Genomic DNA, 25,292 nt, shown 5'->3' with positions numbered 1-25,292 from the left:
TTCATCTTTATAGTTAGTGAAAATTCCCTACATATACTAACAAAATACTAGCATCGGACCTTGAACTTGAGAACCAAGTGCCTAGCTCCAAGCAGCAATTCCATTGCAAATTAATGAAGAGACATTCCCTAAGAACAAGTCCAGGTGTAAAAATCCAGCCTAAAGGAAATGCTGAATAGAAAATCAGACAGGAACAAGGGGAAATCTGGATTTAAATCCTGCTTGTTGGAGGGGACACACATACATGTGCCTATTGTACAAACATTCCACCTTTTCTACTAGAGGTCATAAGGACTGAATCTCAGTTTTCTTGGTTCGTATCCAATCTTCTCTAGCTACCCTTAAACTGTTCTTTAAAATGAGATTAGCAAACACCGTCCTGCTCTTTCTCTCAGAGTTCAGATCCCAGCAAGGAGGGAAGATGAGAAAAGGGCAGCTGTGCCCAAATTAAAGCAGGGTATCTTTTATGAATGCCACCTTGAGTGGAAAACTATTTTGGTAAATAATACATAGGCTACCTATTTTAACTGTGTCATTCTAAGAATAACTTACTAGTTTTATTCTGTACTTTCCAACCCTATATCCCAAATTCCATCCAATTGGGAAATGCAGGTATAGAAGCTGAAACATTTCCTTGCCTGAATACAACGCAAATTTTTTCAGACTGGTTTCTGTTACATTTGGAATTTTAGATGCAGAATGAGTGAGGTTTCCTAGGCAAAATCCAAGACTTTCTGCCTTTCTGAGCAAATCTTTCAATCTTCCACTTAGACAGCATTTGTTGTAAATTGCAGTGCTCACAAAAGAGCCTTGGGGTTATGGCTGCTTTGTATGTTATACTACAACAGGATCTGCAGTGTGATGCAAAACACAAACTAATTGAAGAAAGAGCAAGAACTCCTAGATCCAAGACTTACATTCTTTTAGGCAAAGACTGTTGCTATTATATGCCACACAAAGGATGTTTGAAATACTGTGGAGATGAATGCCTGCAAAAGCCTTAAATAAATCTTAGCCATTTCCTCTTTTACATCTGTCCCCTAGCTCTTAATGCATTAGTTTAGATAAATCAGATTAAATCCTGATTTATCAAGAGCTGATTTAAGTAAGATCTCTTGCCCAGCTTAATATGAAATATAAAAATAACACACACACACACACACACACACACACACACACATACACACACACACACAGTGGCTCCCCAGAATTTCAGGTACCAGGCAAGATATGAACCACACTAGAGTAAATGCAAAAAAGGAAAGTGAAAAGACTGCAGCAAATGGGGTTTTTGAACTTAAGGTGAGCCAAGGGGAACAGGGGCTAATAGATTCTACTATGGAGACAAATAGGTTTCCTCCCATTTCATAATGTAGTCATCTGCTGAAATTACACATAGGGAGATTAAGGACTGGGGAAAAATATATCCTTAAGTGACACATTGTGAAATTTGCTTCCATCAGATGTTGTGATGGACCACCAGCTTAGGTAGCTTTTACTGGAAATCAGACAAAATCCCGGGGAGGACTATCAACAGTTACTAGTCTTCATAACTAGTCTTCATTACTTCCTTGAACACAGGTAGTGAACAGGTAACTGGCATCTTACAATATCAGATGCTATGAAGCAACAGGGGAAAAGGGCTATCACAATTTTAAGATGATTTATGAGCATCCCAAATACATCTGGTTACCTGTTTATGACACAACACTGAGCTTGAGGGGATCTTGCTCAAACCAGCAAGATTCTTTCCATGTATGTGTCCGTATGTTCATGCTCCTTTGAGCTTTTTTTTAAACTAAAGATGGCAGGGACAGAACTTCCATGCAAAATATGTGCTCTCCCACTTGCGTCTCCCATTGTACACCACTGTTCAACATTATCTGAATAGGGTAGAAGGCTCCCTAACTTGCTAGGTTTGTTCCTCTTGTCTACATCTCAAGAAGGCTGGGGAAAGTAAATAAGACATTCTTCCTCCATAGAATATTCAATAATCTCTCTAGCGCTTGAGATGTCTGAATAGTAAGCTTTATCTTGGTTGGTGTTACCTTGCTCTTATGGGCTGTGATCCGAGTCGAGGTCCTAGAGCATTCCCATTCCCAGGTGAGTTCTTCCGAGCTAATGCAGGTGAGATGGAAGTAGTTCGCTGAGGCACCTGTAAGAAAACCCAAAGTGTGCTGGCTACTGAAGTTCTGCTGTCAGAAGTAGGCTCCCGGACTCAGAATGGGACAACTCGCTGTGGCCAGCTTGTCATTGCCAGCTTGCCACTGCCAACTAGCCACAGCCAACTCACTGTGGGACAATTGCCACAGGACAATTTAACAATTCAATTTAATTATTTAATATAAAATTATTTTAATTTTCATCACTCACATTTCATTCTGTCCCTCCTTTTGCATCCTTTCTTTAGTGATGCTATTCCACCATTTCTTTGATATTAGTTTGACTCTCGTCCCACGGCGAGTTGTCCTGTGGCAAGTTGGCTGCGGCAAGTTGGCCACGGCCAATTGTCATAGTCCCTCCCAGATTGTACCAACATATTACGTTTAATGAGTATCAGGTTAGGCAAATTTGCCAGTAAAATGTGCTTTGTTTTTTTTTCTTGCAAAATAGTATTATTTTTTTTCAGCGAAGCAACTGTAAACTGCACTTGTTGTTTCTACGGCACCTTTTTAAGAGAGAAAAGATAATATCTGAAATGTATTCATTTTAATTCCATAGGGTAATTTACTTGTTTCAATCAAGGCTTGATGACCTTTGTTTTAAAGCTGCCACACCAATATGTGATTTGCAGGAAGTCATATACTGTACGGGAACGAAAAATTCCAAGATTTTTGGAAGGGTGCCCTAATGTGTCCCACAGAAACAGAGAGGAAATTGATTTTTCATCAGAAGCAAGGCACTTTCTTTGAAAGCTTGAGGTGGTCTTTGTTTTCTTTTATCCCTACTGCGAGAACTCAAGTGAAGTGTGTTCGGCTGAGAGGTCACAAGTGGCCTATAGTTATCCAGTGAGCTTCCATGATTGAGTGGGAACTAAAATCTTTTGGCTCCAGGTCCAAGACTTATTATACTACCGTGACACTAATGTTGATAGTATTTTGTTATTATAATGAGGCATTGAATTGCAGAGTAGAAGTGCAGCAACACTATTGATTTTAATGTCAGCCCGGGGATTAAGAGCCCCTTGAAGATTCTAACAGTTGCTAACTCAAAACCAAGATGTACAAAAATTCAATGGAGCATTAACATCATAAACCATACAAATATGGTAATAATATGCAATGCAGAGATAAGAATATCAAGATGTTACTGCACTATGTATGTTTTTGCACTTGCATTATTTTAAGCCAGATAATTGGTTCATCTAGATCAGTACTGTCTATCCTTATTGTGGGGTAGTCGGTCTTCCAAATGTTATTGGATCTTGGGTCTCAACAGTACAGCCAGCACAATCATGGGTGTTGGATGAAAGTGTTTTGCTGCCACTCTGTTTTAGTCACAATTTTCTTTTCATACTTACTAGAGATGCAAAGGACTGAACTTGGGATCTTCTATATAAAGCCTTTTTCCAAAGCAAGCCATAAAGTATTATGTTTAGCAATGGCCTTTTTCAAAGAGCAAAAGCCATGAATATACAAATACTTGATTATTTACACAAATGTTTATGGGAGGTAGATTTGACTATAATACACACATATGCACAGATATTCGTGTGGTGGTTTGTGGTCTCAAAAAACAAATTATTTCTGAATTGGTCTGCATAGGAATGAAGATAACACCATTCCACATTAAAATATGATAAAATGGAACACAGTTCTGCATAAGGTTATATAAGACACGTACCCTAACTGTAACCTCTGTGGATTTTGCTGCTGATCTGATGAAAAATGTGTTGTTATTATTAGTGATGATAATGGAATGGCAATATTTTTTTTTTATAATCCTTATAATTACAGAAATTCTTGAAGCAATTTTCCATAACCATATCATCATTGTAGAAAAAAAATAAAATAAAAATGGACTAAAACACAGGAAAAAATATCCCTTAAATGGAATGTTAGGCAGAGTTAGTGATAAGGATGGTCGATGTAAAAAGATTTTTTTTTAAAGAAGTGAGAAACGTATCATTGTTGGGGCTGGTGTAACACAGAAAGGGAGGGTATACCATTGCACAGGTGCCACAAAAGACGAAATCCTCTGTGCCACTATCAGATAGACTGTAGGGCATATTTTTTGTGTTTCCAACATGTGGACATTTTTTTAGTGCTTCCAATTTGTTCAATGCAACCACCTTGCAGCTGAAATGGAGCATTTCACGAACAACGTCATACACAGAAGTTTTCAAAATGAAATATTTTGCACACTCTTCATAGACAGAAGCTTTATAAAAAAACTGGTCCTGAAAATTCTTTTCAAAAGGCAACCGGAATTTATTTTTCCTTGAAGACATTTTGCTTTCCTTGAAGACTAAAGCAGCTTCTTGGATGAGAAGCGAAGCGTCTTCAAAGAGAAAAAAAGAAAGTCCAGTTGCCTTTTGAAAAAGCACCTTTGGGATAACCACGACCTGGATGTCTGAGAATTTCCATAGACAATCTGGTTCTAACTGCATGTAATTTTCTTCAAAAAAAAAAAGTACTTTGTAATTATTCGCCTCTCTACCTCAAGTGAATAATTTATTTTCACTGTTAATCTTAGGGGATTAAACTTTTGTTGATTTCACAGCTCAAGCAATTTAACACATTACCCATAGGTTATGGTTCGAAAATGCAGCTAACCGAGAACCCCATCTGTAAGCCGGTTGGAGGTCTCTCTGTGGTCAACTTATCTGTCAACTACTTAATCACAAAGATAATCCTGAATTCAAGACAATTTCCTCCCTTTAAGATTGGACACAAAAACATTGCTTGTTTTCTGCACCATTGTTCCTGGTGAATCTAAGGTGACCTTCTTATTTTGAAAAGAAATTATCTGGGGAAAAATCCCTAATCTTTCTTGGTAAATATTGTATAAATTATTCATGACACAGTGCAATTTTTTCCCTGGGGGGGGGAAATATGTAAGGGACATCTCTGCACTTAATCAGTCAGCTATTTGTTTTTCTTCTTTTCACATTTGTGCAACCCGAGATTCAGCATGAAAAAGAAGCTATTTTTTATACGAAAGAAAACAAAGCATCATCAACAGCAGTATCTACATTAGTCTTTTGGAACAGAGCCTTAGATTGCAACATAATAGTCACTTACTTAGGAGAAAGGCCCATGCAATTCAGTGGGACTTAATTCTAAGTAGATGCATATGGAACTGCATTAATTAAAGAGCTACTGCTGCCATCAAATAAATGAAAGCACAAAGATTCCGGAGCACTTATACAATATTCTATCCAATATTGATTTTATCTGGAGGCATGATGTCAGCCTGGAAAGCTTACAGGTTTGATCCAGTATGGCAAGTTTTATGCTTACTGCAGATTTCTTTTTTAAATGCAAAGCTGGGATTGGGAGGGAAGAAAAGGGAAGCCAAAAGACAGGCATGCCGCATCCACTGCAACATTATTTTAATAGCCTTTTATATTATTTATCAGCTAGCACACTGTATTGATCTCACGCATATATATATATATTTAACAGCTTGTTGCTTTAACCTGGAACTCCCCAGCCAAAATGATGCTGGGGAATGCTGTATGGATTTGTGCTCACAATAAGATCTCATTCCTTGTCTGATATAGCAATCACTGGTTGTTTCAATGTCTGCTTGTTGCCTTGTCTGGTATATTCCATAAAAGAATCCAAACCCCCATTGTCATATCTAGGATCATTTTGTTAATTACTGAACAGGAAATCCAGCTAAACATTCTTATTTGTCTATTTAAGTGAGAAAACAACTTTTTTTAAAATCCCATTTATATCCCGCCCTTCTCCAAAGACTCAGGGCGGCCTACAATCTAAGAAGCACAAATCAATGTGCTTAGCAATAGCCTTTATTCTATGTATATGCCTGCTTATTAGGGCTTTCACCCCACCCCCCCAAGCGGCATTATTACAAAGTCAGCTTATTGCCCCCAACAATCTGGGTCCTCATTTTACCTACCTCGGAAGGATGGAAGGCTGAATGGTGGGACTCGAACCTGCACTAATTGCAGGCAGCTGGTGTTACTTAAGGAGGCATTAGCCCACTGCTTCATCAAATGTACTAATACATTTGAGGATGGGCTGTCTCCCTACAGCTGGTAAACCTGCCTAGCTTTATTTGTGTAAAATGTTTTATGTCCTTAGTTCTTATGGGAATGACGGCCTGTCCAGAATAATTTGGGGTTCAGATTAGGAGGTTATGGGAAGAGAAACCTTTGTGTTAGTTTCCTTGTTTATTTTCAGAAAGACACAGCTACCATTAGAGGTGGTCAGGTGGCGTCTGCAGATTGAAAACTTCATTGTTTCTGCCAATATAGTTTAAAAACTGGATAAATACGCATCTCTAAAAGGGAGCCAATAGCTACCAGTGGGTTTCTTTAACTATGCAGTGGACTCATGACAAGAAGCTATGGAAAATCAAGGAATTTTTTCGGTCTTATCCAGGTGATTATGTTTGCCTCACAACCTGAGGTCATAAGGTTGCAGGTAACCCTAAATTATCAAGAGTTTACTCTGTTGCAACTAGATTAAAGGAGAAAATTATTAAATGCAATATAAAATAGGGATATTATATATGGATTCTAATTGTAACTACATTGAAACTGAAAACCAGTTAAGATTACATATGGCCCCACCCACTACTTTTTGGAAAGTGGCTCTGATGCATTATTAAAAAAAATGAGAGTCCTTCTCAGCCCCAGAAAAGTGAGGTTGCATTTGCTCTTTGGTAGAAACTCTGGGGCAAACTCAGTTGCCTCTTCATGTTTTAAACTGGAGTTACTGTACTTTCATCATATTTATTTTACTGCAAATAATTAAGAGACTTCGGATTTTGTCAGTATATAAATGCAATGAATGGATGAATGGATGCATGGATGGATGGATGAATGAATGAATGAATGAGCAGTGAACTGTTGGCGACTAGTTTTACCAGATCTGAACTAAAAAAAAGCAAAGCAAAACCTGGCAACCAATTCAGAGTAGCAATTATATAATGTATGAATCTCTTTGCTGCCATCTAGCAGGCATCTGGATTTTGGCAGCTCAAACTGGCTACTTCCATTAGAGGCTGAACCTGGTACCTTTCGTGGTCTATCACAGAGCTACAGTTACTGCCCTCAAAGGAATTTGAAGCATGTCCTCAAGTATTATTAATGTATTTGGCCATTCAATAGCAGGAGTCACTGGGGCCATACTGGGAAAGAGTCCCTAGCGCCACCTGAAAGACTTGCAGCGCCACCACAGACCTCGAAGCTATTTCCTATTCCGAATTTTGTAACTTAGCACAATTCCTTTTTTTTTGTAAATTTGTTTTTACCTTTGGTGGAATGTCTTCTTCCTGTCGTAACCAAGAACTTCGATCAAACTTTTCAACACGAGGGGGGAGAGGAGGCTTTTCGGAAGTGGGGTCCGAGTTCTGCCTTGGCATCTCAGTGCGGTGAGAGGTCACCGTTAGAGCTTCCTGAAACCCAGCCATTCCCTTTGTGGGTTGTTCATGCAGTGACTGAGAGGCAGGCAAGGAAGGTCCCTGGGATTTCACACTGACCAGATGTGGAATCTACGCACCAAGTTGAAACAAAACCATAAGTATAAACTGGAAAAAAGTTATTAAAAAGAGTATAATGAAGCATATGGGTTGTTGTTGTTGTTTTTTAGAAAAAATGTTTCCCCAATTTTTATTTTAGTTTTGATCTTTAAAAAATGAATTTGATTTAAAAAAAAAAAGTAAGATTCAAGATATGTTTCAATAGTAAGTGGATGAAGCTCAGGAAATGCCAAAGATGAGATTTCTTATTTGGCCTGAATTCTGTTCCTCTAAGAATGTCCGCCAGAGCATAGTTTTTAGTTATATGATAATGTGTTATTTATGAAATGATGCAAGAAAGTCACATATGAAATGTTTGTTTCTTTGGCATGGTTTATGATATCCCGAAACAAAGGAAACTTGATTTTCCATAGATTATTGTTATTCCCACCAATTGGTTTGGTATGTCAAATCCATGGTGTTCAGCTTCTTTGTTTTAAAGAATATTTCAAAAGTGGAGTGGCTGTTTTCAGGGGTTTCAGGTTCTGATAAGTCGTCAAAAAGTGTAACACTTTCTGCATTTACACTACAGTAAAATTATAAATGATGAGGAATCATGTATAGACACTTATCAGGCAAGGCTGGTGGCTCCTCATTTTGGTTGCACTGAGTTGCCAAAATAGAAACAGGAAAAAGTAAGTTTGCAATTGGTTTAACAGCTACAAGAGAAGATAAAATAAAAACTGTGAGTCTACTGTAAATATCATTTGGACAGACGCAGATCATGTTGACACTAAGTCTCAATTTGTCTGATCCATAGTATCTTCATCACACCAGGTGGGTCTATATAATACATTAAGCCATAAATCCTTATCAACAATAGTTAATAGTTCACACAAGAAGGAAAACTAAAACCAAAAGCACCTTGTAATTTAGTCTGCTATATAAGGTAAAAAAGTTAAAGGTTCCCCCGCACATGCGTGCTAGTCGTTTCCGACTCTAGGGGCCGGTGCTCATCTCCGTTTCAAAGCCGAAGAGCCAGCGCTTTGTCCGAGGACGTCTCTGTGGTCATGTGGCCGGCATGACTAGATGCCAAAGGCGCACGGAACGCTGTTACCTTCCCACCGTAGTGGTCCCTATTTTTCTACTTGCATTTTTACGTGCTTTCAAACTGCTAGGTTGGCAGAAGCTGGGACGAGTAACAGGCGCTCACTCTGCTACGCGGCACTTGGGATTCGACCCGCCAAACTGCCGACCTTCTGATCGACAAGCTCAGCGTCCTAACCCACTGAGCCACTGCGTCCCAGTCTGCTATATACAGCTGCTTATTTCATACTTCCTCTAAAATATTAAATTCTTTGTATTATTTTAGTGGCAAAGTGTGGTGGAATCTCTAGCTAGGCTAGAGGGAGGCATTAAGAGGGGGCTGAGCTTAGAATCTTTATACTGCAGAAAGCCGCACAGGCCTGACTTCCCCCAGAATCCCTGAAGCCTTATCTGTCTATTCCCAAAGGAATTTATTCAGTCTGGCAAGATTCCTATAACACAGAAACTAACAATAAAGCTTTTGTTTGAGACTATTCACGAGTGGTTCTGCTTGCTTGAATAAAAGGGGGCTTGGACACTGTGTTTTAGTTTTAACACGAACACTCAATTTCCATGTTGTAAATGACCTATGTCAGCTAAAAAGGATGCAAAAAAAAAAGCAATTGCATAGAACGAAACAAGCGAACAAAAACCTTGGCCAATATTTTGTTTTACTTTAATTGGAGGAATGGATCACAAGCGAGCTGGAAGAATTGCCATCCTGGACCAAAGCAGCATTTTATGTTATCTTCTAATTCCTCTTTCATGGAAGCCACTGGTTTATGGCCCTAGAAGCAAGCTGACTGATGTAGAAGCGTGTGGTTTGTTGCACAACTGAAGGAGAAAAAGGGATGATCTGGAGTGGAACTGATGATGAGCTTATGAATGGAACCGTGGAAATGCAAAGACAAGTATGGTATTATCAATTTCACTCATATTACCAGGAATTGAAGGAGGCAACAAATCCAAATTTGCTCCGGAGCAAATTCTCTGGATATCCATCAAACAGGCTGATATCTTACAGTATATACTTCCACTATGTCACATTCACAATTTATTTAAGTATGTATTATGAAAATATGTTCACATATATAATTCTGTGGAGGCTTGGAGAATGTGACAAACACATGCACAGCTTGGACATGCCAGAATAGCTCCGCAGGGACTTTTCAAATCGATGCTATTTGAACGAGATATTCTGAATTCTTCATGTGTGCCACTGTTTGTGCCAAAAGATAAGATACAATTCCACACCACTGTAATATTATTTAAATACTCCTCTTTATCAGAGTTCCTGAAGCATGTTTCCTTATGACTTGACTTTTGACTTCTCTCCCAAACAGCCAGGTTAAGGGCAGATTGATTGACACATTTTTCATTTCCCCCCACCCTACAGGTAGCTCAATGTGTGTTTGACTGTCTAAATCACAAGTGCAAGAGGACTGATCGATGATCAAGATTTGACCCACGTTGCCTCCATATTTGGCCTACAAGTTCTCCTTCTACCCCATTATGATTTCCTCACTGTTATTTCTGGTCACTCACCCATCCAAAAATTTCCTTGTCACTGCTTTTTTCTATGGAAAGCCAATGGAGACAAATCCAGATGAAATCTGCTGCCTAAAAAGCAGCTTTATGGATTATATTTTCTCCCAGAAAAGTAAAGGATGCGTGCTACTTCATCAGGACTTGTGCATCTCTTACGTTTGAATGACTTCAAACAGTGGAGACTTCTACTGTTCTACAAACTTTAATAACAGGATGATTAAATATCCCTAATTTTATTTTCATTATCATTCCATATGCAGAGGACAATATGGTGGTTGTGACAGCTAAGCTGCATTTCTTTCTCTCTCTCTCAGATAAGGGGAGGAGGAGAAAACAGGCAATGAGCAGTGTAACTGAATTAGTCTATGACAAACTACATGCAGAATTTGACTGTGCTGTTCTGAAATGCTCATGCCTGTTAAACAGGGTAACTGTTTAGAGATGACATTACCTTCGGTGAGAATAATCTGTCACATTCCGGTCTGAGCTGCATCTGAGCAGCAAAGAACAGGAAGCTTTACTAAGACACAATACCTGTGGATCCACCGCTCGCAACATGGGTGGTGTCCGAGCAGGCTGCACCCCGCTAATACTAAAGGACTCTGATCGAGGCGGAAGGTTTGGATCAGAAATTCTGTTGGCCACCTTGTGAGACATGGCTGGGGAACTTTGCCGGTTAAGTCTGGAACGTTCTTCAACCTGAGGCAAAAGGAGAAAAAGGAGCTGTGAATACAAGTTGTCTGAAGACGCTGTCCATAATATCTCTAAAACCTGTAGAGCCGTTTTCTCAGTCTGTATTTCCAATCAGCTATTCAAAAGACAAAAATACCCCAAGCTAACTATGAATTGTGGCTACTCTAGAGGACTTTCATATTAATAAGTAGGATAATAAAATTAGTTACTGTTGCTCAGTTTAAGCATTTTGTTCAAGTCTAGTTCTGTTGTATAAATAAATATTCAATCAACTAAATTTAAATGGTTTCCTAGTAATCATCAAGGAGGCTGAAGTATAGACCAAACAGACTGTAACTCAGCAAACACCAGTCAACTGAAAGGCCCAAAGTAATACCTGAATGCATACAGAAACAGGTTGCAGGACAAGTTTCCAACACCTTTTTTACCTATTTTTCCCCTGCCTTGGCAGAAATTAATCCATATATATATATATATATATGTATCCTCATATGAAAGTCTCTTTTTTAAAAGGTAACATAACCAGCTATTTATTTTTATGCATTTGGCTCCAAATGTATTTGGGGGTATATTTAGCAGGCTATATTTTAGATGTTGACTTTTTAAAATGGCTGTACAGGTTTTGTATATTCTTCTTGTATATAGCAGCCTCCAGAACCTGCCCAAGCAGACAGATGGTATGTACCGCTCTCCAGAAGATTATAAATCAAAAGCAAGAAAATTCATTTTTATGCCAGATTACGCCAGCCGTGATCATGGATTCCTACCATTCATAAATTTTATCTTTGGAAAATTTCCTGCTCTGAATCCAGCAGCAGAAAGAAGAAAAGCAAATTGCGTGAAAGAGCACCAGGTAAGGAGAAATGCAAAGACAGAGCAGACTTCTCTGTCTCCCCTCCTCTGTGGCTTTTCTGATCCCAAGAACTTTACAGAGATGGGACTGCATTTGTAGCATAATGAAACCAACAAGCCAACTTAACTGGATACAGATACAACCCAGCTTTTGGTTTCAAAAAAGCAAGTACAGCAGTTAAGAAGGCCACAAGATAACAGCTACCCCAAGAAAGCAGATTCCCAAACTTTACCTCAAGGGAGATTAAAATTTGTTCTGTGCACCAAGATAAAAGAACAGCAAAGACTGCTGGAAGATCAAAGCATTTGTTCTCAAAAGAGGCTACTTTACAGAATCTCAGCATGATCTCTTGTTCCTACCAATAGACTGCACTGATCATCCAATTGTTCTGGTATCATACATGGACCACAGGAAGTTTCTGAATTCTGAGTTATAGCACTGGTCCTTCTACTTCCAAATGATCTAAACTGACTGGTTTTGGTAGGAATCTTTCCTAAGCCTATCTAGAAAACTCTGGAATTTTACATGTTCCTGCTCTATGAAGAGATGCATCCCAAGACTGAACTCAAAGGGAGCATATCCTGAATAGATGAATAGAACAGAAATGCCAAGAGCCTTTATAACGTTTTAAAGTAGTGTAAAGTATAAAGCTTCAATAGTAAAGCTTTGAGAAACCCTAGTTTAGAGGCTCTCAAATCCTTGGATTATCACTTGTCTTCCAAGAGGTGTTTGATCTCTTTTGAGGGCATGAGCATCAAAACAAATATTAAAATGCTTTCAATAAGAAATGGCAATGGTATATTGTTATTAACATATGTAATAATTAATAGAGCCATAATCTAATGGGATATCTTGATTAAAAGAATTAAAACTATTTGATTTTGATTAAAAGAACAATAAAACTATTTCAGACAAAATGTCATCCCAGATTTGAATCAAACGGGAATGATAATCAACACCTGCATTTTAAAATTTTGTTCTAACATACCCTCACCATCACCAATGGATGCTTACCAACCTTCACTGGTGCTCTTAGTCTGACAATGCTACAAAAAAGATTTACAAGGTAAAACAATGTCTAGATAGCTAGGGCGATATTGTCTGGTTATCCTTAGGATGCCAAACAAAACACAGAGTGATGGTGAGCTGCTCTGCTTCTTGCAAATGCTTCGTTGCCTCTGTTATGCTCAAAAATGTGGTGGAAATAATAATAGTAGTACTACTAGTAGTAATAGTAGTTGTAGTAGTTGGAGGGGACCTTGGAGGTCTTCTAGTCCAACCCCCTGCTCAGGAAAGAAACCCTACACCATTTCAGACAAATGGTTGTCCAGTCTCTTCTTAAAATCTTTAGTGTTGGAACCCCCACAACTTCTGGAAGCAAGTTATTACACTGAATAATTGTTCTAACTGTCAGGAAGTTTCTCCTTAGTTCTAGGTTGCTTCTCTCCTTGTTTAGTTTCCATCCGTTGCTTCTTGTCCTGCCTTCAGCTGCTTTGGAGAATAGCTTGACTATCTCTTCTTTGTGGCAACCCCTGAGATACTGGAACACTGCTATCATGTCACCCCTAGTCTGTCACTTATAAACATAAGACTGTTTGTCATCAAACATGTAAACATAAAACAGTGAACTAGACCAGGGGTCAGCAACCTGAAACAGTGAAAGAGCCACTCGGAACCGGTTCCCTCACAAAAGGAAAAACTGGGAGCCACAAAAATGTGTGCACATGCGCGTACATGCGCGCATGTGCAGAACAGGGTTTGACTGAAGAGTGGAGCCAAGGCGAGATATGCACCTACCCTGCATATTTGAATTGATTGGTTGAACCCGGAGCCGCGGGTTGCAGACCTGTGAACTAGACATACCCAATTCCAGCAACCGTTCTGTGTATATTTTAGCCTCCAGTCCCCTGCTCTGTACTCTTTCTAGAGTCTTAACATCTTCTTTTTTTTTTTACATTGTGGTGATCTTCTTTGGGGAAAAAAGGGTCATGGGAGAATAGTTCTTTCCTGAAAGACTGGTTCCCCCTTTCTGTGAAATGACACCAAACTCCAAAGAATTGGAGAGGAGAAAGCAAGAACATATTGCTTGTAGTGTCCTATATGCAGTGTCCTGGTCACACTCTCTCTTAACAATAAACACAAGTCCATCCCATTGCAAAAGTGTGAATAACAACCTTCACAGTTCCATCCTTCCCTTCCATCACCCAACCTTTTAATGCTGAACAGACAGTCCTAATGAAAAGAAATAAATTACTTAATTTTGCAAATAAAATATTGTATCTGTACACGGCTGACATGGTTTTGTAGTGCAATATCTGAGCCAGAAAGTAGCTCCAAATGTTGTTTGATCCTATGACAATTATGTTTGCTTGTTTGTTTTAAACTTCAATTCTTGTTTGCCATTCTCCAAATGACCATGAAGCAGTTGACTAAGCTGCTAAAACAGTCAAGCCCACAGAGTATTTTCTCCAGTCCCTGAGGAAATAAAAGGAGTGTATTCTGGGATGCTATCCAATTGTTAAATATTGGGCAGAACCAGCTCTGGCAGCAAATTAAGACAAGATTAAAACAACCCATGAACTAGGATATCGTCACCAAAACTTCAAGCACTTTATTACTAAACGGGCTTGATGTGGTAGAAAGTTCTGCATAATTAAATCAGCTTTCAAGTGGGCAATATTTATGATAAAGGAAGCTAGACCAATTCTGGAAGGTTCTTTCCTCCTATATAGCTTAATAAAGGCAATTTGGGTTAGAGAGAATCCTTTATTACTTTGTGCAAGCAGAATGTTGTTGTTTCTTTGAGAAATCCACTCAAATTCACTAAATACCTTTCCCTGGATTATTTTAAGACAAATCTCTTTACAATTCCCAAACATGTTCTCAAGGAAAATTGGGAAAGTAAATGGCAACACTTGTTAATAAAAACAAATCTCCATGAATTTTGTGAATACTGACTGGCTTGCCATCCACCTAATGGCAAATTTACTTCTACATGTCTCTGGGGAATTTTAGACAAAATACTGTTATTTATGCCTAGGTCAAAGATGAGGATGCAAACAGAGACTCCCCATTTCCCTCACTACCACCAATTATTATTATTATTCATGATCTGAATTAAAAGTAAATGTATGCACTTTTATTAATATTTCCAACCAATATTTTAAACTGTCCCACTCTTCTGCCCAAGACAACCATCAGCCAAACACTTGTTGAGACTGTACAGAAAATCTGAGAGGCAAGCTATTTTTATGTATGTGATATACTTATACAGTGTTACCTATTAACACTCCACTTTTAACAGCATTTCAGTTACACAAAGCAATAAACACTTGGGACTCATGTTATGAAGATCTCATTCACAACAAACTCACCTCCCTGAGTGCAGATTTTATTTCAGCTCCCCAGAAAAAATCCAGATGGGCTTTATGAGACACATTATCTTTATCCTTGCACATTTGTCAAAGTTTTCACCATTGTTTATAAGCACTGGTAAACAGTTGAACAAACCACACTTTGGAGTAAAAGCAGTTTAACTTTTATTTAAGTTATGATTAGTCTTAGCAGCAATGGGAATAAAAGTAGAGGTTGTTTGCCATCAATTGTTAAAAAGAAAAAGCATTTTACAATCTGAATTCAAAGTAAAGTTATGCCGCCGCTTCTATTTAACATTTCCAACCAATATTTTAAAATAAGCACTTGATTTTTCTTTTAGTTAGATTTGAGCATGCATGGAATATGAAACAGCCCCACCTCCCCTGGACAGTCATGCCTACAAAAATATTTCTTCATTCAAGGAATCAAAAGAACTTTTGGGGAAATATACCTTTTTGGAGACACCAGAGAAAAGAAAGATGCCAGCAGCAGCCAGATATGAAGCATGTCAGATTACAGACAACAAAAGGTGTACATGTTCTTATTTTCCCATGACAGCGGTTAATTCACGCCCCAACTAGTGTTTGATAAGCATTAAGAATATTTTCGGGTCTGCATGCATTCCTTTGCTTATGATGTGATGCTCATAAGAGGACGCAACATCTTAAAAACTGCCCTTTAATTTAGACTGATTCAGGTTTAAAATGCTTTGATTATATTTTGTAGATAAAGTAAAATATACAAAATTACTTTCGGCAATTACTTTCTTTTCTTGCAGAATCAAATAAGTTATAACCAGCTGTGAGCAGCCATTCTTCCAATGCAGTCCTGATTTCCTTGGTTGCCTGTGGCCTTTTTCTGTTCTTCTACAACAGATCCATTCCCTTGCAGAAGATGTTTTAAGACAACAAGAGACGGAAGGTGTCTTTGGAAACTGGCAAGGTGCACTGGGTACTCTTGCTTAAGCAAAGCAAAGCAAAGCAAAGCAAAATTTCCTTTTGGTTTGCTTTGGAATTCAGAGAATATGAAATTGAATAGCAAAAGATATTAGTTGCATGACTATATGTGGAAGGTATAGAACATAGAATAATAGAGTTGGAAGGGACCTTGGAGGTCTTCTAGTCCAACCCGCTGATCAAGCAGGAGACCCTATATAATTTCAGACAAATAGTTGTCCAGTCTCTTTTTGAAAGCCTTCAGTGATGGAGCACCCACAACTTCTGAAGGCAAGGCATTGTTAACGGTTAATTGTTGTTAACCATTCGGAAATTTTTCCTTAGTTCTAGGTTGCTTCTCTCCTTTGTTGAGTTTCCAACCATTGTTTCTGGTCTTGCCTTTTGATGCTTTGGAAAATAGTCTGACCCCCTCGTCTTTGTAGAAGCCCCTCAAATATTGGAACAGTGTTATCATGTCCCCCCAGGTCCTTCTTTTCATTAGAAAAGAATCTGCAAAATTCCTAAGTTCTTAATTCTTACTATCCTAACCACCTTCCAACAGGAAAGGACTTGAGCAACAGATAAACAAACAGCAGGAAAGGGGGAAAGACGCTTTGAACTTCACCTTGAAACGCTCCACAAAACCTTCAACATGTTTTGAATACACACAATGCCCACCGAGTTTAGGGCAAGCTGATAACTCAGGACTATGTTTTGCTCCTGGAAATTAAAGCTGAAATGTTTTTTGTTATAATATCTGGCTAGAAGTAAAAGACCTAATCCTACAAATTCATAATGGATCTGAAAGTCCATCAGCAGATTGACATAGTGAGCCTTATGAAAACAGTTGAACTTTTTAAGCATATTACATAAAACATTTTCAACATGGGTGCTCTGCATTCAGAGCAAAAGACTAAAAAGGAAAAAAAAATGAGTTTGCTTATGGAAAGTTTGATTGAAAATATCACTTATACGAGTGTTAAAAACTATAACAAGATTTATATTCTTCCCTAAGATTAAAATGTGTGTTTGTATTTAAAAAGATGGATGGTGTTGTAATAACAGGGATCTGTTTTTAATATTATTTTGAAAAGAAATATTGATAGTATAAAGAAAATGTCAAGTATTGCATTTGTATTAGTAATACAGCATTCATTCATTCATTCATTATTCCAATTGCACTGTCGTCATATGATAAGAGGGAAAGTTAGGTCTCCCTCTAATATGGACAGAAGCTATTAATACATTCAATCAATCATTCCAAATCCTGCCTTTTTATTCAGACACCACTCTCAGTGGGAGAGGACCCATGTGCAGTGGTAGATTATAATATGGAAGATCTCAGAGGAATATGGTAATCTAGCTAAAATAATTATGTAACAGCTGATGGGAGACTATGGACAGTTTTAAGATAATACAATAATACAAGATAAAATAACCTACAAAGCATTTGGTTGGCCTTGGCTGATATGGAAAGCTAAGGATGCTCTAACATCTTCTGCATTTGGATAGGGATAATTTGTGAAATCCAGGGTAGAAGTTAAATTGGGAAACAAAACAGAAAATCTTGGAATGATAAATCACTTTGTGATGGTACATTGTAGTGGCAAACTACTTTCATATTCCACCACGAAAACTGTATGGATGTGTTTGTGTAAGTCACTAAAAGCTGAGCTTGCTTGATTACAACAGAAGATTTTGGCCTGAAACCCTGGAGAATTGCAAGTGGCATTGCAACAACAACAACAACAACAACAAAAGCAACTTTTTGGATAAAGTAACACAATGATTTGAAAATATAAAATCTTAAAAGGAAAGAAAAGTTATCCCTTCTTTTTAATTCCTCCCCAAATTGGCACTGAATATATATTCCTTCTTGGGAGCACCTAAATACAGCCTTCTTAACTTATTCTATGTTCCTCCAAAAAGAAAGAAAACATCTGCTGGATTTTAAAATTCAAATTTATCAGAAAACAGCAGATTGAGAATGAACAATTTCAAGTTCCTTTCAAAACAAGGAACAGAATGCAGCTAGGCTACCCAGCTATTGAGTATCAAGAAAAGATTGGCACGAACAAGAGCATTTGATCATGTTTAATTAAAACAGGACCAAGTAAGGATGAATGGAACAATGGAATGCTGTTATCAAATTAAATGAGCTGATTGAGTTTTAGCCAGATGCGTATAAATGAGATAAAAATATAACATGTTATGTGAAATATACAGTAATTCATGTTTGGAGACTTGCACTTCAGCACTGCAGCAAGTACTATGTTAGAGGAGACAAGAGCTGGAATATCTCTTAATAACATAGATCCTAGACACAGTTTTGTAAGAGCTTGTTACAAATACCCAAATGGCTTGCTTAAATGATAGCAACTCAAGGCAAAATACCCTTTGCTTGATGCTATTTGTTTCAGAAATGCTATAAGCTTTTAATAAATCCTAGTTATAGAATGAGAGAACATTGTAGCTTATTGATAATGCTGGGGAAATTATTGGGAGAACTTACCCACTGGAAGTGGTTTTATGTAATCCTATCCAGCATATTGAAGGTTAGGTGTGCTAAATGATAGAGACATATAATTGTTCGCATGCAAACCTAATGACTGTTTTGTATTTGGTATTTGTGGAGAAAGTTTGAAAGAGAAACAGGAAGAGTTAGAAAATGAACCCAGATTCACCTGCCTAGCAGCACCAGAGAAATTGCCATGGGAATCTTTAGAAGGCCAAACCGCTTCAGACTTAGAAGAAAATGAAAGGGCATTTAAAGACACCGAGCGAGAGGAAGGAGATAAGGGTTCCATTCTGGATACATTCAACTGAGAAATTTGTGGAGAAAGATCCAGAGAAGGAACAAAAAGTTGGTCCATACTATTTCCTATCATCTTCCTTGGCATCTGTGCATGACGGTTCCCAACAGAAAGATGATGATGATGTTCAAAGATACTCTCCATAGATACATGGTGCTTCTTATGGTCATTTTGTATCTTGTGATACCTCAAGACACAGGCCGGGCTAGAAGCACTCAAATCTAGATGATCCTGCATTTTCAAGACATTGTTTAAAGATGGAGCACTCCTTGAAGGAGAAATAACACCTGGGTATAAATGTGAAGGATTTTTCCTTCTCTTGTCTCCATTGTGCTCTTGGAAGTTCATTTTGATTTTATAAGGAGGTAATGGTGGTTTATCTCTTTTTGGGAGATGAGGAGAAGACACTGACTTGACCTCCAGCTGCTGCATCCTATCAGGGCTACACCCTTGTGATCGAGAGCCACGGAAGTACTTTATGTTGCTATTCTTTCTCCTTTGGTCTGGAAAACCGCACATAGCTTCAGAGTTTATCATAATGGGTCTTCTCTTTGGATCTTCCTGAGGACTTGGCATGGAAATTGTAATGACAGGCAACAGTGCTACTTCTCTAGTAGAAGCCAACATGTCCTTTCCTTTGTGACCTAATGCTTGCTGATCCTGTAAGTTTTGTTTACCATGCAGTTTGGAAATGTTACAATAAGCCTTAGAGTTGGATTGAAGAACTGTGTCTTTGTGAATAAGAAAGGGCACGTGTTTGGGAATGGAACTATGGTTCTGTTTAGCTGGGATAACAGGCAGGTTATTAAAAGTTCGTTGCTGGACCTGGGGAAGTAGGATTACAGAAATTAAACTATTAAAAACACACACATTGTAACGACTCTCATAGACAACATGCAATTGTTCAACGTCCTGTACCATGCTCAACTAATAAGAACCAAGCTTGCTTTGAAAACCTTGCTACTTCAGAAAATCAAGGACACTAGATGTTCTAACTCATAAACTGGCAAACAACAATGCACACATACCCCTTAACAGAGAAAATATACTAAGAGCCGTAATGGATCAAGCTAATGACCTATTTCTACAAGTTGATGAACTTCTTGGAAGTCACAGAGAGAACATTAAAGAAATGGCTTTCCTTATGGTGACTGGTATTCACTGGGGGTCTTTGAAGGTGGAGATTCCACTGACTTTTAATGAAGATGAATTGACTTGCTTATAAAATCACCTGAACCAACAGTCTCTTACCAGGTGGAAGAACATATCTGACCTTATTTCTACTTGGAACATAAGCATATTTAGGCAGGTGATTACTTAGATGGGATAGCTCTACAAAATACTATAAATTTAGAAAAAAAAGCAAACATGGAAAAAGACAGTGCCAAACTAATTCCATTTTGTGGCCCAGAAGGCTAAGACGTAACAGAAACTGTACTCAAATGAAAAAATTTAACTCAGCAATCCACATTTTGTAGCAGGTAAGTTTGCAGTCCATGCTTGGAAACCTGAGTACTGAAATCTAATATTTAGAGGGTCAGAAAGCCATTCATATTATTTAAATTTAGACTAGAATATATGAGGATATTTGAAGTTGCACCTTTTAAAATGAATGCAGTGAACAGCATCTTTGAAATAATTGTTTAACAATAATAAAGCCATAATCCCTGGATGCATGTGTTTTCTTAAACTTGATTACATATGTGCATCCTGTTTTGGAAATAATTTCCCAAATTATTATGAAAGTAATCACTATTATAATCTTTCATCATTTACCCTGAACTTTACATTTATGCTTTTTGGCTCCCAATAAATTTTAGCAGTTCACATTTAAGTAAATATAACCTTTCAACAGCCTGATTAAAAGCATTGTCATCACATGATGCACTGTATATTTCAACAGATTCCCATCTCTCTAAGGTGTTGTCCTGATAATGATATTTATCTTCAAACTGTGGATCATATTTGTTAGCTCGGTGAATTTTACAAACTTTTTTGGCAGGATATTATCTAGTTTATTTTAAAATCAAGACCAGAAAGAAATATTTATGTACAAATTAAAATTCTTCTCTCAGATAAAAATCCTAAAATTACAATAGTGACAGCCAAATATTTAACTATGGCTATAGAAACAAACCTAGATTAATAAATCAACATATGTGTTAAATGTTTTATGCAATATCTATCAGTTTATTTTATGTGATAAAGTATTTTTCTTATGCCCAATGTTTTAAATTACCTCTGTACTTTGTTACTTTTATCTGTGGTCTCACTCCTATAAAATTACTTAAGGGTGCAAGATTGACTAAAATATTGTATAAGCTTTTTAGAAATTATTTTAGCAGAGTATTTGCATTCTTCCCTGTTTAAAATACTTTCCAAATTCTCCTGCAAAACATGAACTTGATTACTATAGCAATCGCTTCATCTGACTGAGTCCATTTCATTGAGCAAATGAAACTCCATTACACAGAACAAATGGAAGGTTTCCAATAAGAATGAGTTTTTGATTTTACAGTAAAATTCTCTTTTCATTCTTTTACCATTAAATTTGGAGGTTGTTCAAATTCTATTAAATGGATCAAGATGAGAATCCTTCCAAATTACCTGATTTTGCTACAATCAACGCAAACAAACAATACAGGAAGGGATCTTTTTGGAAATTTCTCCAGAGCAATTCACAATGAGTTCCCCAAACCACCAATGTGATTTAGAGAAATGAGGCCAATTAAAGCTGTGATCTCAGGAACTCTATATACTGCATTTCTCTTCCAGGTTTCTCTTTGAGAACTTAAGATGATATACTTGAAGACCTTCCTTCATTTGATGCCTGTTTAGTAAGCTATGTTGAGAGAAAATGGCTCATTTAATGTCATCCAGCAATCTCCATATTCAAGTGTGGACCTGCAGCTGGGTCTTCTCCTACAGGTCTTACATCTTAACCTCCACACTATAATGAAATGCCCTGTAATAGTCACTCAGGATAGTTATTAAGAGACCAGCAGTTTTTCAGAGTGGTAGCAATTACTGTGCCCCAGTGGCATCTACTATCTGCTTTTGAATGGGCAATCCTTTCTTTCAGAGGAAGTGTATTATGTGAACATAACAGCTTCTTATTCAGTAGCTGGCATTGCTATAATTGCAGCAGAGATGGGAGCAAGTTCCTTCTCTGACCTCACAGCAGGAATCAGGCTTTAAAAAAATGAGCTGAATTTTAAAAATCTATTCTGTTGTTTTGGACATCCCCATTTCCTTGCCTTTTTTAAAACAAGGTTGACAGAGATGCAGTTATCAAGAAAATTACATGCATCAAAGAGGTGATTCAGTCCAGAATGCAATGGACAGTTAAATGACCAAATGGGGAAGGATTTTTTTAAGTGTTGGTATAATAGCCAACACTAGCTGTATGAGATAATAACATTGGGTAGCTATTTAATATGGGATAGGCAGTGGCTTTCAAATTGTATGGGAGATCCTTCACCTTTCTCTGAAAATGTCCTTGCTTATAATTTGCATTTTGTAAAAATGTGTATTTTCATGGAAGCACTAAGATAGTCTAAATAGACACTCACAGCTCTCTGTTACATGGCAATTACGAGATTGACCAACACTTAACCAAGGCTTTCACATCAATGTCATCATATATTACTTCTGCAATGTGCTGAGGCTTGCATTATGTATGCAGAACACTTTAGCACATGATTTGATGTGGAAAATGTTCCTTGAATGTATAAGATTGAAAAATCATTTGAGGTGGGGGAAAAAAGAAACACATTTTCATGTGGTTTTCCAAAGAAAATGTCTCCAATACAACATATGGTGAAACAGCTAGGATGAAAACAGTGCAAAGTTCTAAACAGAGGTGCTATGTAAAAAATTACATTATAATTTCATTTACATGCATGTGTAGATGTAAACCTATCCTCAATTACCTATTACATGAATTGGGAAAAGTACTTATCTGCTCTCATATTAGACACTGTGGAAAATGGATTTAGCTGTGCATTACCTCTGATACCTAACTTAAAAAATGTGCAAGAGAGCTTTTTAATATACAATCTCTCTACATATAGGCAACATATCTTTGTGTGATTAAGCAAGCTATTAAAAGTGCTCTGCAATAGTAACTTCTCCTGACATATCAACAGTTGCCAATGTCAGGCACGAAGATTTATCAGCTGGTACCACACATGGAGTCGTGTCTTCTAAACAGATGCTTTGGCCATACCAGCATTTTCCACCCTATAATTCTTTATAAAAACATATGTTTCATTGACTTTTTTTAAAAAATAGAATATTTCCATTAAGTATCACATACTGGTGAATTTTGTTTTTCAAGTTGCTTGAAAAATACTTAAGACAGGAGAGATCTCTTCTTCTGCAAATAAAAACCAGTGAAAACACTCAAGCTTTTAAAATCCTGACCATCAATACCACAATTCTTTCCAGGATTAGACACACAGGTAATGTTACCAAGTTACATCATACCACCCAGATCTGAATATGTGATACAACCATGGAATTTCAGAATTGTATGGGAACCTCAATTAATCTAGCCTTTGGGTTGGACACAAGGACTTGATGACATCAGAGAGCAGATGAAGTTATTGGGCCAAACCCAATATAATGAAGAATTAGTGCCAGGTAATCCCAAAGAGTTCTGGGTGTGGGCAGGAGACTGAAAATGTGTGCAAATTCAACGTTGATGAAACTGGCTTCTTTACCTATTCTAAGATAAAATGTGATCAGTCCTACCTCCTTTGCCCAAGCTGGCTTCTCAGTGGCATTCATCCCCTCCTTGTAATGATAAAGAGGCTTCTTCTCTGTTGGTCTCTGTTCTTGTCTCTGTTGCTGCTGTAAAGAAACTAGATAATCTCTTTCTTGTTGCAGTTGTCGCTGTAGCCTCTCTGCTTGCCGTTGTTCCTCCAACTGCTTGCGCTTGTATTCCTACCAAGACACGTACACCACACAAAAATTAACAAGCCAGAGAAGAGTATGAAATTGTGGTATACATTCCCACTGTCAGAAGGCTACTGTGAGGGAACAGCCATGTCTAAAAGGTGGATGTTTACTGAATGAAAAGTTAACATTAAAAGATGCAATGATTATGATTTCTATGGATTTCGATATTCTTTGTGTGTGGTAAGTGTGAACTTTGGCTTACCAAAGAGCAATTTAAGATCTCAACTCCCTTTATTTCTGCACATACACAGTATTTACTCATTGCCCATTCCTAATCAATTTCATTACCAAATCTTAAGATTCATCACAAACAGGTATTTATTTGACCTATTTCAATGGGAAGCAATTCAATCTCACTTTAGGCTTTACATATAAAGTGACTTTAAAAGGGGTGAAAAAAAACCTCCACAAAGCTTAATGTATGGTATTTCTGTGACTGTGTCAGTTCAAACGGGATGAAATAAGTTGTGTTTAAAGGGTCCTTAAAATTATGCTTATTATGTATATCCATAAATTACAGATATGCAATATCAGTAGCTATCAAAGACGTATAATCACAATACATCCAAACTGACGCTATCATTGATACAAAGAAAACATTAAATCTGAAAGGCATTTATTGATAAATCTAATAAATTGCATTTTTATTTTAATTGACTCCTAATGCAGAATTGTTAAAATGGCTGGCAGTAACAGAAATCTTTATACAGACGTCTGCTTGCTTGTTCTATTCTTAACAAGGGAATAAAATATAAATGTCACTAATTAATACCATGCTGGTCAAAAAATAAATAAATCCTAAATTACATATCCCAAACACTGACAAGATGCAGCTTTGAACTAGGATAAGGGACAAAGTAAGTACAAGGGAAAGTTAAGAGTATTTGTCTACTTAATTTTAAGTAGCGTAAAATGTAGCGATATACAGGCCTCCAACAGACACTCTTCTATCATGGATGTAAAGAAAGCAGCCTATAAAGAAACACGCCACCAGACTGCATAAAATAGAGGAATTAGGTGGTGTGTGAATATTGCATTGTAGGACACATTTCTAGGAGGTTTCGCTTAGTTCTCAGTAATGAATGGAGAACGGAGACATACAGAGAAAGATGTGCAAGCAAGGAACTCTCTGTCCACTGCATCCCCAATATAAACATTCAGAGTTCTTGGTAGAGTTGCATTCAGGAAGAAACTAAGGCAGCATGCTATCTTCTCCTCTGGAGATAAAGTCGGGCCTTAGCAGACCAGCAGGGTAGGCAACCTCGGCTCTTTTATGACTCATGGACTTCAACTCCCAGAATTCCTGAGTCAGCTATGCTGAGGTTGCCTACCCCTGGGCCTTAGCCTTTTAGGATTGCCACTTTAGATGTCTCT

The 25,292-nt window shown here is 37.6% G+C and overlaps 1 protein-coding gene across 3 annotated transcripts in view; it reads right to left on the bottom strand.

Annotated features, from left to right (window-relative positions):
• TNIK (TRAF2 and NCK interacting kinase) overlaps positions 1-25,292 on the bottom strand; it is a 150,155-nt gene that overhangs the window by 44,154 nt on the left and 80,709 nt on the right. For all 3 annotated transcript variants that reach the window (XM_081329174.1, XM_081329175.1, XM_081329176.1), the window contains 4 exons: positions 23,712-23,903; positions 10,822-10,986; positions 7,447-7,686; positions 2,049-2,155 (listed from right to left, as the gene is read on the bottom strand). In XM_081329174.1, the coding sequence (XP_081185300.1) occupies positions 2,049-2,155; positions 7,447-7,686; positions 10,822-10,986; positions 23,712-23,903 (704 nt within the window). The remainder of the gene's footprint in view (positions 1-2,048; positions 2,156-7,446; positions 7,687-10,821; positions 10,987-23,711; positions 23,904-25,292) is intronic.

This window comes from Vipera berus (genome assembly GCF_964194415.1).
Source record: "Vipera berus genome assembly, chromosome: 5".
In the NCBI taxonomy this organism is placed as follows: Eukaryota; Metazoa; Chordata; class Lepidosauria; order Squamata; family Viperidae; genus Vipera; species Vipera berus.
The sequence above is the reverse complement of the archived record's forward strand: the minus strand, read 5'-3'. Positions and strand labels throughout refer to the sequence as shown.